Below are 14,813 nucleotides of genomic sequence, written 5' to 3' on the forward strand. Positions count from 1 at the left end.
GTGCTGTTCAACCTCCAATGGCCCCCGTATGCTCATGCATCGAGTACAAAATCTTGGTTCACACCTACCAAGCTATCCACAACTCTGGACCCAAGTACCTGTCTGACCTCATTCTATCTACCAAGCTATTCTATCTACCAAGCTATCCATAACTCTGGACCCAAGTACCTGTCTGACCTCATTCTACCCTCCTGCCCCACACGCACAATTCGCACCTCCAGGTCCGTCTCCCTTCAGCAGCCCCGCAGCTGACTAAAAACTGTGGGTGACGGGGCTTTCAGTTGTGCGGCTCCGTTCTCATGTCCTCCAGATCTGACGACACCAGCATATAGCTTGGTTTTCTGTGTTCTATGTTCTGTGTTTTTTTAAAGAATTATTATTAAGCACGGTATCAGTATCCCCCCTAACACATCAGATATTTAGCACGGTATCAGTATCCCCCCTAACACATCAGATATTTAGCACGGTATCAGTATCCCCCCTAACACATCAGATATTTAGCACGGTATCAGTATCCCCCCTAACACATCAGATATTTAGCACGGTATCAGTATCCCCCCTAACACATCAGATATTTAGCACGGTATCAGTATCCCCCCTAACACATCAGATATTTAGCACGGTATCAGTATCCCCTCTAACACATCAGATATTTAGCACGGTATCAGTATCCCCTCTAACACATCAGATATTTAGCACGGTATCAGTATCCCCCCTAACACATCAGATATTTAGCACGGTATAAGTATCCCCCCCAGCACATCAGATATTTAGCACGGTATAAGTATCCCCCCCAGCACATCAGATATTTAGCACGGTATAAGTATCCCCCCCAGCACATATACAACAATGACATTTACTGAATAAACACCGTTACAGTGGAATCCACTCAGCAGACTAATCCTATACCAAGATGTAAACACACCCATTTAATGTGTATATTTTGTCAACAGGAATGTAATCTCTGGTGGACAGACTACATTATCGATACTGTAGATCTGTCACGATACAACGGGACGAGTGAGATAACGAACACCATTAGTTCTGGTTATTTGGGCAAATCACCATTTCTCAGGTGTTAGTGTCTTTCGAATTTCGGGAAAGGGGAGGGCCCATAGACTTGTCCTTAACTTGCAAAGAGAGAGGGTGGAGCTCTTCGTTCTCTTCTCTTACCGCGTTTGACCAATCACGCAATACTTTATTTCTGGGTTAACTGAGATGAACAGGAATGAAAGGAGACTAATTGTGGGTGATTAGGATACATAATAACTCCAGAACACATCACCTGCTGTGAGATGGAGAAGCCGATGATGACGTCACCCTCAGGTACCTCCCAGGAGACGGTGGCGGAGTCGGCCCTCAGGTGCATCACAGACACGTTGACGGGAGCAGGAGGGCGGTCTGAGGAGAGAGAAACAAGACCATATCAGGGGTGAGTAACAAGTCTCTCAAACTGAACGATTCAAAAATGTGTATCGAAGGTGGTGAACCTTCGGCCTCCTGTGCACCACAAGAATATGTTAGACCGCTTAGCTTCAGAATGTGTTAGACAGCTTAGCTTCAGAATGTGTTAGGGCACTTAGCTTCAGAATGTGTTAGCTTCAGAATGTGTTACACCACTTAGCTTCAGAATGTGTTAGCTTCAGAATGTGTTAAACCGCTTAGCGTCAGAATGTGTTAGACTGCTTAGCGTCAGAATGTGTTAGACAGCTTAGCTTCAGGCTGTGTTAGACCGCTTAGCTTCAGAATGTGTTACACCGCTTAGCTTCAGAATGTGTTACACCGCTTAGCTTCAGAATGTGTTACACCGCTTAGCTTCAGAATGTGTTAGACCGCTTAGCTCAGACTGTGTTAGACCGCTTAGCTTCAGAATGTGTTAGGGCGCTTAGCTTCAGGCTGTGTTAGACTGCTTAGCTTCAGGCTGTGTTAGACCGCTTAGCTTCAGACTGTGTTAGACCGCTTAGCTTCAGAATGTGTTAGGCCGCTTAGCTTCAGAATGTGTTAGACTGCTTAGCGTCAGAATGTGTTAGACAGCTTAGCTTCAGAATGTTTTAGGCCGCTTAGCTTCAGAATGTGTTATGCCGCTTAGCTTCAGAATGTGTTAGACTGCTTAGCGTCAGAATGTGTTAGACAGCTTAGCTTCAGAATGTGTTAGACTGCTTAGCGTCAGAATGTGTTAGACAGTTTAGCTTCAGAATGTGTTACACCGCTTAGCTTCAGAATGTGTTACACCGCTTAGCTTCAGAATATGTTAGACAGCTTAGCTTCAGAATATGTTAGACAGCTTAGCTTCAGAATATGTTACACCGCTTAGCTTCAGAATGTGTTACACCGCTTAGCTTCAGAATATGTTAGACCGCTTAGCGTCAGAATATGTTAGACCGCTTAGCTTCAGAATGTGTTACACCGCTTAGCTTCAGAATATGTTACACCGCTTAGCGTCAGAATACGTTAGGCCGCTTAGCTTTAGAATGTGTTAAACCGCTTAGCTTCAGAATACGTTAGGCCGCTTAGCTTCAGAATGTGTTAAACCGCTTAGCTACAGAATATGTTTGGCCGCTTAGCTTCAGAATGTGTTAATTAAACCGCTTAGCTTCAGAATGTGTTAGACAGCTTAGGTTCAGAATGTGTTACACCGCTTAGCTTCAGAATGTGTTAGACAGCTTAGCTTCAGAATGTGTTATACCGCTTAGCTTCAGAATGTGTTAGACAGCTTAGGTTCAGAATGTGTTACACCACTTAGCTTCAGAATGTGTTAGACAGCTTAGCTTCAGAATGTGTTAGACAGCTTAGGTTCAGAATGTGTTACACCGCTTAGCTTCAGAATGTGTTACGCCGCTTAGCTTCAGCATGTGTTACACCACTTAGCTTCAGAATGTGTTACACCGCTTAGCTTCAGAATGTGTTACACCACTTAGCTTCAGAATGTGTTAAACCGCTTAGCGTCAGAATGTGTTAGACAGCTTAGCATCAGAATGTGTTAGACAGCTTAGCTTCAGAATGTGTTACACCGCTTAGCTTCAGAATGTGTTAGACAGCTTAGCTTCAGAATGTGTTACACCGCTTAGCTTCAGAATGTGTTACGCCGCTAGCTTCAGCATGTGTTACACCACTTAGCTTCAGCATGTGTTACACCACTTAGCTTCAGAATGTGTTACACCGCTTAGCTTCAGAATGTGTTACACCGCTTAGCTTCAGAATGTGTTAAACCGCTTAGCGTCAGAATGTGTTAGACAGCTTAGCTTCAGAATGTGTTACACCGCTTAGCTTCAGAATATGTTAGACCGCTTAGCTTCAGAATGTGTTACACCGCTTAGCTTCAGAATGTGTTACACCGCTTAGCTTCAGAATATGTTAGACCGCTTAGCGTCAGAATACGTTAGGCCGCTTAGCTTTAGAATGTGTTAAACCGCTTAGCTTCAGAATACGTTAGGCCGCTTAGCTTCAGAATGTGTTAGACCGCTTAGCTACAGAATACGTTTGGCCGCTGAGCTTCAGAATGTGTTGAACCGCTTAGCTTCAGAATATGTTAGACCGCTTAGCGTCAGAATACGTTAGGCCGCTTAGCTTTAGAATGTGTTAAACCGCTTAGCTTCAGAATGTGTTACACCGCTTAGCTTCAGAATGTGTTACACCACTTAGCTTCAGAATGTGTTGAACCGCTTAGCTTCAGAATGTGTTGAACCGCTTAGCTTCAGAATGTGTTACACCGCTTAGCTTCAGAATGTGTTACACCGCTTAGCTTCAGAATGTGTTGAACCGCTTAGCTTCAGAATGTGTTAGACAGCTTAGCTTCAGAATGTGTTAGACAGCTTAGCTTCAGAATGTGTTACACTGCTTAACGTCAGAATGTGTTAGACAGCTTAGCTTCAGAATGTGTTAAACCGCTTAGTGTCAGAATGTGTTAGACAGCTTAGCATCAGAATGTGTTAGACAGCTTAGCTTCAGAATGTGTTATACCGCTTAGCTTCAGAATGTGTTACACCGCTTAGCTTCAGAATGTGTTACACCGCTTAGCTTCAGAATGTGTTAGACCGCTTAGCTTCAGAATGTGTTACACCGCTTAGCTTTAGAATGTGTTAAACCGCTTAGCTTCAGAATACGTTAGGGCGCTTAGCTTCAGAATGTGTTAGACCGCTTAGCTACAGAATACGTTTGGCCGCTTAGCTTCAGAATGTGTTAAACCGCTTAGCTTCAGAATGTGTTAAACCGCTTAGCTTCTAAGTCTTCGGGTCTCAGGTATGTTTACTGAATTCAACACACTGTCTGACCTATTCACCATACTCTATAATCTATTCACCATATTCTCTAATCTATTCACCATAATCTATAATCTATTCACCATATTCTATAATCTATTCACCATACTCTATAATCTATTCACCATATTCTATAATCTATTCATCAAACTCTAACTCATTCACTTGAATGTTTTTGTCAGTATTACTGTACTTGGAACAGGGAAAGCAAAATGCTTCTCTCCCCTTTACTCTCTTGCTGAATGTCTGTATCTAAATCAACACAGAATGTTCCATTCATCACAGTACAACCCCCTCCATCCTTTAGGAAGTGATTCTCAGCCACGTCTACTGCCCTATTGCTCCAGTCATTACAATGTATTTACCGATGGAAGGAAAATAGTTTGTTGTGTCATCTACTTGCATTACTCCCCTGCTACTAACAAGAAGACGGTTTCCTGCCAAGAACGCTCTCCAATCTGGCACCCAGTCTGTGTGCCATAGGGCTCTGGTCTAAAGTAGTGTGCTATAAAGGGAATAGGGCTCTGGTCTAAAGTAGTACACTATATAGGGAATAGGGTGCCATAGAGCTCTGGTCTAAAGTAGTGCACTTTAGGAGTGGAACTAAGGAGGGAGCATCTCAAATATAAAATGTATTTTCATTTGTTGAACACTTTTTCATTCCATATGTGTTATTTCATAGTTTTGACGTCTTCACTATTATTCTACAATGTAGAAAATAGTAAAAAATAAAGAAAAACCCTGGAATGATTAGGTGTGTCCAAACTTTTGGCCGGATACAGTAGTTTGAAATTGGCTCTCATTGTTTTCTATGTTGAGTGCATGCTTTATAGTTCATGTGGTAACAGTCATTGGTATAATTTAATTAAATCATCTAACTGTGACTATTTACTTGAGAATGATAATGGTTAAATGATCATGTTGAACTTCCTGTCTCAGTAGTCTCACCGGCAACACGTCTGCAGCATGGACGCCACGGTGTTCTGGTAAAGGAGGTCCGACCGGAAATCCTGATATTTAAACTATGGTTACGGCGTGGCGTTGGGAAATACCAACTCTCTGTTCACCCCAGGGGAACGACGAGATTTAAAATAGTCAAGAACAGTTATACATTGATATTGTGTACTGTTATTGCTAAAACAATGATCGTATTTAAAAACCTGATCCGTATTATCTAAACATTATATCTTTATTGTCTGAATGTAATACTTGATGGTTTGCCCTTGGAGCAGGGAATGGAACTGACTCCTCCCCGTATAGTTTATGTGGAACTGTCACGATCGTCTATGGGTGAGAGAGAGGACCAAGGCGCAGCGTGTGCAAAATACATTTCTCCTTTTATTGAGAGAAGGGAAAACACGAAACGAACACTGAATACAAACTAAACAAAACAACAAACGACCGTGAAGCTAAATGACGTAAGTGCATAGACAAGCAACAAACGTTCAACATAGACAATTACCCACAAAACCCCAATGCCTATGACTGCCTTAAATATGGCTCTCAATCAGAGACAATGAACCACAGCTGCCTCTAATTGAGAACCAATCTAGGCAGCCATAGACATACAAACACCTAGACAAGACACTGACCCCTTTATCATACAAACCCCTAGACAATACAAAAACACATACATTCCCCATGTCACACCCTGACCTAACTAAAAAACATAAAGAAAACAAAGAATACTAAGGAGAGAGAGAGAGGAGAAAGAGAGGAGAGAGAGAGAGGAGAGAGAGAGAGGAGAAAGAGAGGAGAAAGAGAGAGAGAGGAGAGAGAGAGAGGAGAGAGAGAGAGAGGAGAGAGAGAGAGGGAGAGAGAGAGAGAGGAGAGAGAGAGAGGAGAGAGAGATGAGAGAGAGATGAGAGAGAGAAAGGAGAGAGAGAGGAGAGAGAGAGAGAGAGAGAGAGAGGAGAGAGAGAGGAGAGAGAGAGGAGAGAGAGAAGAGAGAGAGAGAGAGAGAGATGAGAGAGAGAGAGAGAGAGGAGAGAGAGAGAGGAGAGAGAGAGAGGAGAGAGAGAGAGATGAGAGAGAGATGAGAGAGAGGAGAGAGAGAGAGAGAGGAGAGAGAGAGGAGAGAGAGAGGAGAGAGAGAGGAGAGCCCTTGGAGCAGGGAATGGAACTGACTCCTCCCCGTATGGTTTATGTGGAACTGACTCCTCCCCGTATAGTTTATGTGGAACTGTCTCCTCCCCGTATAGTTTATGTGGAACTGTCTCCTCCCCGTATAGTTTATGTGGAACTGTCTCCTCCCCGTATAGTTTATGTGGAACTGTCTCCTCCCCGTATAGTTTATGTGGAACTGTCTCCTCCCCGTATAGTTTATGTGGAACTGTCTCCTCCCCGTATAGTTTATGTGGAACTGTCTCCTCCCCGTATAGTTTATGTGGAACTGTCTCCTCCCCGTATAGTTTATGTGGAACTGACTCCTCCCCGTATAGTTTATGTGGAACTGTCTCCTCCCCGTATAGTTTATGTGGAACTGTCTCCTCCCCGTATAGTTTATGTGGAACTGTCTCCTCCCCGTATAGTTTATGTGGAACCTTCCTTCAGTCAGTTGATTTTGGCTTTATATACGTTCTGTTCCTGCACGTTAGATCTTAGTTCTTTGTTAAGTTAAGACTTTATAAGACAGTCCGATTTACATTTCAATTCATTTATCTCTTTGTATATTTTAAAGCACTTTGGTTTATTTCCTTGACATCATTTGTATTTTTATTTTTTTTAAGTTTTGAGAAATAAAACCCTTATTGTTTGCACCCTACTCAGTTGTCTCTCGTTGCCTGCTTGTTCATCCCTGACAGTTAAATAGCAAACGTGTCTACTCTGGTCTTGGCACGTGCTCTCTAGCCGACATCTCACAGATACAGTGTGGGTAGGCTAGTCTACATGATGACATTATTATTTGTATTTGTCAAACGGCAGTCAAGCATCGATCATCATGTCACCAGAATAAGACCCTCAATATTTATTGGAAAGGAGCATCAAGATCATTACTGTGCTCTTTCACCACCCTGTGAAGTTCCATCAGAACTTATTTCATCTGTAGTCTAATTGTCACGCTCGTCGAAAGGAATGGACCAAGACGCAGCGTGCGTAGAGTTCCACATATTTTAATAAATCGAAACTCACCAAACAAAACAAACAAGCACAAACGAAACGTGAGGTTCTGGGCTGCTCACATGCAGCTACACAAAAACAAGATCCCACAAACTAAAGGTGGAAAAAAGGCCGCCTAAGTATGACCCCCAATCAGAGACAACGATAGACAGCTGCCTCTGATTGGGAACCATACCCGGCCAACAAAGAAATAGAAAAACTAGAATGCCCACCCAAATCACACCCTGACCTAACCAAATAGAGAAATAAAAAGGCTCTCTAAGGTCAGGGCGACACTAATAAACTGCATGCTTTCCCAAGTCGTAGTGGGAGGACCACAAACCATATCATCGCGCGACACCAATATTTCTCGCATAGATAATTTTACAGACACAAAAAGGTCCCACCATGTCGAATAAACAACATCTTTCGGCATTTATATAATTGTACCGAAACTACCTGTTTCCATCCTAGCTGTTGTGATTTTTTTTATACGATATTACTTTACTCGCATAAAAATAGTTTATGGAAAAGGGGTAGGTAACACATATGTTATCACTAGCCATGCTTTACCAACTGAGCTACAGAGAGCCACACTGAGTTAAGAGGACAACACTGAGTTACAGAGAACCACACTGAGTTACAGAGAACCACACTGAGCTACAGAGAACCACACTGAGTTACAGAGAACCACACTGAGTTACAGAGAACCACACTGAGTTAAGAGGACAACACTGAGCTACAGAGAACCACACTGAGCTACAGAGAACCACACTGAGTTACAGGGAACCACACTGAGCTACAGAGAACCACACTGAGTTACAGAGAACCACACTGAGCTACAGAGAACCACACTGAGTTACAGGGAACCACACTGAGCTACAGAGAACCACACTGAGTTACAGAGAACCACACTGAGCTACAGAGAACCAAACTGAGCTACAGAGAACCACACTGAGCTACAGAGAACCACACTGAGTTACAGAGAACCACACTGAGTTAAGAGGACAACACTGAGTTACAGAGAACCACACTGAGTTACCGAGAACCACACTGAGTTACAGAGAACCACATTGAGTTACAGAGAACCACACTGAGTTACAGAGAACCACACTGAGTTACAGAGAACCACATTGAGTTAAGAGAACCACACTGAGTTACAGAGAACCACACTGAGTTACAGAGAACCACACTGAGTTACAGAGAACCACACTGAGCTACAGAGGACCACACTGAGTTACAGAGAACCACACTGAGTTACAGAGAACCACACTGAGTTACAGAGAACCACACTGAGTTACAGAGAACCTCACTGAGTTACAGAGAACCACACTGAGTTACAGAGAACCTCACTGAGTTACAGAGAACCACACTGAGCTACAGAGAACCACACTGAGCTACAGAGAACCACACAGAGTTACAGAGAACCACACAGAGTTACAGAGAACCACACTGAGCTACAGAGAACCACACTGAGCTACAGAGAACCACACTGAGTTACAGAGAACCACACTGAGTTACAGAGAACCACACTGAGCTACAGAGGACCACACTGAGTTACAGAGAACCACACTGAGTTACAGAGAACCACACTGAGTTACAGAGAACCACACTGAGTTACCGAGAACCACACTGAGTTACAGAGAACCACATTGAGTTAAGAGAACCACATTGAGTTACAGAGAACCACACTGAGTTACAGAGAACCACACTGAGTTACAGAGAACCACATTGAGTTAAGAGAACCACATTGAGTTACAGAGAACCACACTGAGCTACAGAGGACCACACAGAGTTACAGAGAACCACACAGAGTTACAGAGAACCACACAGAGTTACAGAGAACCACACTGAGCTACAGAGAACCACACTGAGCTACAGAGAACCACACTGAGTTACAGAGAACCACACTGAGTTACAGAGAACCACACTGAGCTACAGAGAACCACACTGAGCTACAGAGAACCACACTGAGCTACAGAGAACCACACTGAGCTACAGAGAACCACACTGAGTTACAGAGAACCACACTGAGTTACAGAGAACCACACTGAGTTACAGAGAACCACACTGAGCTACAGAGAACCACACTGAGTTACAGAGAACCACACAGTTACAGAGAACCACACTGAGTTACAGAGAACCACACTGAGTTACAGAGAACCACACTGAGTTAGAGAACCACACTGAGTTATAGAGAACCACACTGAGTTACAGGGAACCACACTGAGTTACAGAGAACCACACTGAGTTACAGAGAACCACACTGAGTTAAGAGGACAACACTGAGTTACAGAGAACCACACTGAGCTACAGAGAACCACAATGAGTTACAGAGAACCACACTGAGTTACAGAGAACCACACTGAGTTACAGAGAACCACACTGAGTTACAGAGAACCACACTGAGTTACAGAGAACCGCACTGAGCTACAGAGAACCGCACTGAGCTACAGAGAACCGCACTGAGTTACAGAGAACCACACAGTTACAGAGAACCACACTGAGTTACAGAGAACCACACTGAGTTACAGAGAACCACACAGTTACAGAGAACCACACTGAGTTACAGAGAACCTCACTGAGTTACAGAGAACCACACTGAGTTACAGAGAACCTCACTGAGTTACAGAGAACCACACTGAGCTACAGAGAACCACACTGAGTTACAGAGAACCACACTGAGTTACAGAGAACCACACTGTTACAGAGAAACACACTGAGTTACAGAGAAACACACTGAGTTACAGAGAACCACACTGAGTTACAGAGAACCACACTGAGTTACAGAGAACCACACTGAGCTACAGAGAACCACACTGAGTTACAGAGAACCACACTGAGTTACAGAGAACCACACTGAGTTACAGAGAACCACACTGAGTTACAGAGAACCACACTGAGTTAAGAGGACAACACTGAGTTACAGAGAACCACACTGAGTTACAGAGAACCACATTGAGTTAAGAGAACCACACTGATCTACAGAGAACCACACTGAGTTACAGAGAACCACACTGAGTTACAGAGAACCACACTGAGTTACAGAGAACCACACTGAGTTACAGAGAACCACACTGAGTTACAGAGAACCACACTGAGCTACAGAGAACCACACTGAGTTACAGAGAACCACACTGAGTTACAGAGAACCACACTGAGTTACAGAGAACCACACAGAGTTACAGAGAACCACACTGAGCTACAGAGAACCACACTGAGTTACAGAGAACCACACTGAGCTACAGAGAACCACACTGAGTTACAGAGAACCACACTGAGCTACAGAGAACCACACTGAGCTACAGAGAACCACACTGAGTTACAGAGAACCACACTGAGTTACAGAGAACCACACTGAGTTACAGAGGACCACACTGAGTTACAGAGAACCACACTGAGTTACAGAGAACCATACTGAGTTACAGAGAACCACACTGAGCTACAGAGAACCACACTGAGTTACAGGGAACCACACTGAGTTACAGAGAACCACACTGAGTTACAGAGGACCACACTGAGTTACAGAGAACCACATTATACGCTGTTACTGTACTCTAACAAATGGCCTTGTAGAACAGAATACATGACATCATGACAGCTTGTTCTACTTAATCAACTCATTACTCATCTGCTGTAGTTACTTCCTGCTTGGCAAGCATCAGACATGTCAGAGTATGGTAGTACAGCAGGGTTTCCCAACCCTCTCCAATTGAGTCATTGGAACTGAAACAGGGCATCCCAAATGGAGGAAGCAAACAATGTACCAGGCCAGCTGTGATTTACAACTTGATCAGCAATATTTTTCGGACTACCAATACATTATATTAATCATGTTTTGAACTTCATCCATCTATTCTGCCAACAATGCCTTACTGTACGTCGTGGAATGTTGAGTCAAATATAACCTATTTTTAAAACCTCTTATAAAGTTGCTGTTGTAGCAGAAACTGGGAATTTGATATTTTTTGTACTGATATTATGATTGTCTGTTCGTTTCATATCTGCAAAGTAGTTAAACCGCTGTCAGACCAAGGCGCAGCGTGAGTAGAGTTCCACATATTTTTAATAAACGGAAAACTCTCCAAAACAAAACAATAAAGGACAAACGAAACGTGAAGCTGTACAAAAAAAATAGTGCAGACAGGCAACTAAACATAGTCAAGATCCTACAACTGACAATGGGGAAAAATGGCTACCTAAATATGATCCCCAATCAGAAACAACGATAAACAGCTGTCTCTGATTGGGAACCATATCAGGCCAACATAAACATACAAAAACCCTAGATGGCATACAAAAACGAGAGTACCCACCCTAGTCACACCCTGACCTAACCAAAATATATAGAAAAACAGAGATATCTAAGGTCAGGGCATGACACAGTTCCACTTTAACACCTAACAAACGCTTTAAAATAGTCCAGGCCCTGTTGTTATGTCATATCCCAGCGATAATGCCTTACATTACGCCTGGGAAGAAAACAGTTCAATTTGCTCAACTTGCCATTTGCTCAACTTACACCCAGCAAACATTATGACTATATTAGCCCACACATCTACAAGGATGCACTTTCATGCTAGGTTTAGGACCTCATATTTTAGCTTATAGAGACCCTAACTGATGTATAGAACTATCTTAAAACTATCTACCTTGGTGTAGATACAAGCATCATGCAATCTCTAACAAAAATATAAACGCAACATGAGACATTTTCAACGGTTTCACTGAGTTACAGTTCATATAAAGGAAATCAGTCAATTGAAATAAATTCATTAGGCCCTAATCTATGGATTTCACATGACTGGGAAGGGGTGCAGCCACGGGTGGGCCTGGGAGGGCATAAGCCCACTACTTGGGAGCCAGGTCCAGCCAATCAGATTGAGTTTTAAAGTTCAGGGTGATGGATGGTCTCTAACGTTGTCATAAAGATCAGGGTGATGGACGGTCTCTCTAACGTTGTCATAAAGATCAGGGTAATGGACGGTCTCTCTAACGTTGTCATAAAGTTCAGGGTGATGGACGGTCTCTCTAACGTTGTCATAAAGTTCAGGGTGATGGACGGTCTCTCTAACGTTGTTATAAAGTTCAGGGTGATGGACGGTCTCTCTAACGTTGTCATAAAGATCAGGGTAATGGACGGTCTCTCTAACATTGTCATAAAGTTCAGGGTGATGGACGGTCTCTCTAACGTTATCATAAAGTTCAGGGTGATGGACGGTCTCTCTAACGTTGTCATAAAGTTCAGGGTGATGGATGGTCTCTAACATTGTTATAAAGTTCAGGGTGATGGACGGTCTCTGTAACATTGTCATAAAGTTCAGGGTGATGGACGGTCTCTCTAACGTTGTTATATAGTTCAGGGTGATTGTAACGTCATCGTTGCATGAAGAAGTGGACCAAAGCGCAGCGTGGTAAGTGTTCATGATATATTAATAAAACTGAACACTAGTAACAAAACAACAAAGAGAACGAACGAAACCGAAACAGTTCTGTCTGGTGCAGACACAAAAACAGAAAACAACTACCCACAAAACACAGGTGGGAAAAGGATACCTAAGTACGGTTCTCAATCAGAGACAACGATAGACAGCTGCCTCTGATTGAGAACCACACCCGGCCAAACACACAGAAATAGAAAACAGAACACAAACATAGAATGCCCACCCCAACTCACGCCCTGACCAACCAAAATAGAGACATAAAAAGGATCTCTAAGGTCAGGGCGTGACAGTGATGGACGGTCTCTCTAATGTTGTCATAAAGTTCGGGGTGATGGATGGTCTCTAACGTTGTCATAAAGTTCAGGGTGATGGATGGTCTCTCTAAATCAAATCAAATTGTATTTGTCACATACACATGGTTAGCAGATGTTAATGCGAGTGTAGCGAAATGCTTGTGCTTCTAGTTCCGACAATGCAGTAATAACCAACGAGTAATCTAACCTAACAATTCCACAACTACTACCTTATACACCCAAGTGTAAAGGGATAAAGAATATGCACATAAAGATATATGAATGAGTGATGGTACAGAACGGCATAGGCAAGATGCAGTAGATGGCATCGAGTACAGTATATACATATGAGATGAGTAATGAAGAGTATGTAAACATAAAAGTGGCATAGTTTAACGTTGTCACGAAGGAACTCTCAGGAGTACAGTATTCACGCTGCTTCAAACAGACAGAGTCCTGTGGCTGCTGTGAGTACCGTTGGTTTATCAAGGTGCTGAACTATACAACAGATATAGTGTAGTGCACCAAATGTAATTAAATCCACAGCAGAGTAACTCCAGTTAGAAAAACACTACTGTGGATCCCGTTGGTTTCTCAAGGTGCTGAACTGTCCAACTAACATAGTGTGGTGCACCATACATTGGAGTAACTTCAAGTACAAGTCATTTTACTCATTGACAGTCATTGACAGAGTACTATGGTAGGTACTGCGAGTACTATAGGTTTATCAAGGTACTGTAGTATTAATAGTGGAACATACAGTGGAGTAATTTCAAGTACAAGATATTTTGAACATTGACAGGCATTGACAGGATACTGTGGGATTATCATATTCCATGGTGTAACAGATAGGATTACCATATTCCATGGTGTAACAGATAGGATTATCATATTCCATGCTGTAACAGATAGGATTACCATATTCCATGCTGTAACAGATAGGATTACCATATTCCATGATGTAACAGATAGGATTATCATATTCCATGCTGTAACAGATAGGATTACCATATTCCATGGTGTAACAGGTAGGATTATCATATTCCATGCTGTAACAGATAGGATTACCATATTCCATGCTGTAACAGATAGGATTATCATATTCCATGCTGTAACAGATAGGATTATCATATTCCATGATGTAACAGATAGGACTATCATATTCCATGGTGTAACAGATAGGATTACCATATTCCATGCTGTAACAGATAGGATTACCATATTCCATGGTGTAACAGATAGGATTACTATATTCCATGCTGTAACAGATAGGATTACCATATTCCATGGTGTAACAGATAGGATTATCATATTCCATGACGTAACAGATAGGATTATCATATTCCATGGTGTAACAGATAGGATTACTATATTCCATGCTGTAACAGATAGGATTACCATATTACATGGTGTAACAGGTAGGATTATCATATTCCATGCTGTAACAGATAGGATTACCATATTCCATGCTGTAACAGATAGGATTACCATATCCCATGGTGTAACAGATAGGATTACTATATTCCATGCTGTAACAGATAGGATTACCATATTCCATGCTGTAACAGATAGGATTACCATATTCCATGCTGTAACAGATAGGATGTAATGGCTCTCGTCGGTGGAAGGAGAGGAGGACCAAAGCGCAGCCTGGTGCGTATCCATGTTTTAATATAATAAACTGAAACACGACACAAAACAAAATAACAAAGAGAATC

At 42.5% G+C, this 14,813-nt stretch overlaps 1 protein-coding gene across 1 annotated transcript in view; it reads right to left on the reverse strand.

Annotated features, from left to right (window-relative positions):
• The window catches only part of fndc4a (fibronectin type III domain containing 4a), a 61,297-nt gene that overhangs the window by 34,114 nt on the left and 12,370 nt on the right, over positions 1–14,813 (reverse strand). The window contains exons 2-3 of the mRNA XM_038962707.1: positions 9,118–9,133; positions 1,286–1,401 (exon numbers count right to left, since the gene is read on the reverse strand). Of these exons, the coding sequence (XP_038818635.1) occupies positions 1,286–1,401; positions 9,118–9,133 (132 nt within the window). The remainder of the gene's footprint in view (positions 1–1,285; positions 1,402–9,117; positions 9,134–14,813) is intronic.

This window comes from Salvelinus namaycush, chromosome 24 (genome assembly GCF_016432855.1).
Source record: "Salvelinus namaycush isolate Seneca chromosome 24, SaNama_1.0, whole genome shotgun sequence".
Lineage (NCBI taxonomy): Eukaryota > Metazoa > Chordata > Actinopteri > Salmoniformes > Salmonidae > Salvelinus > Salvelinus namaycush.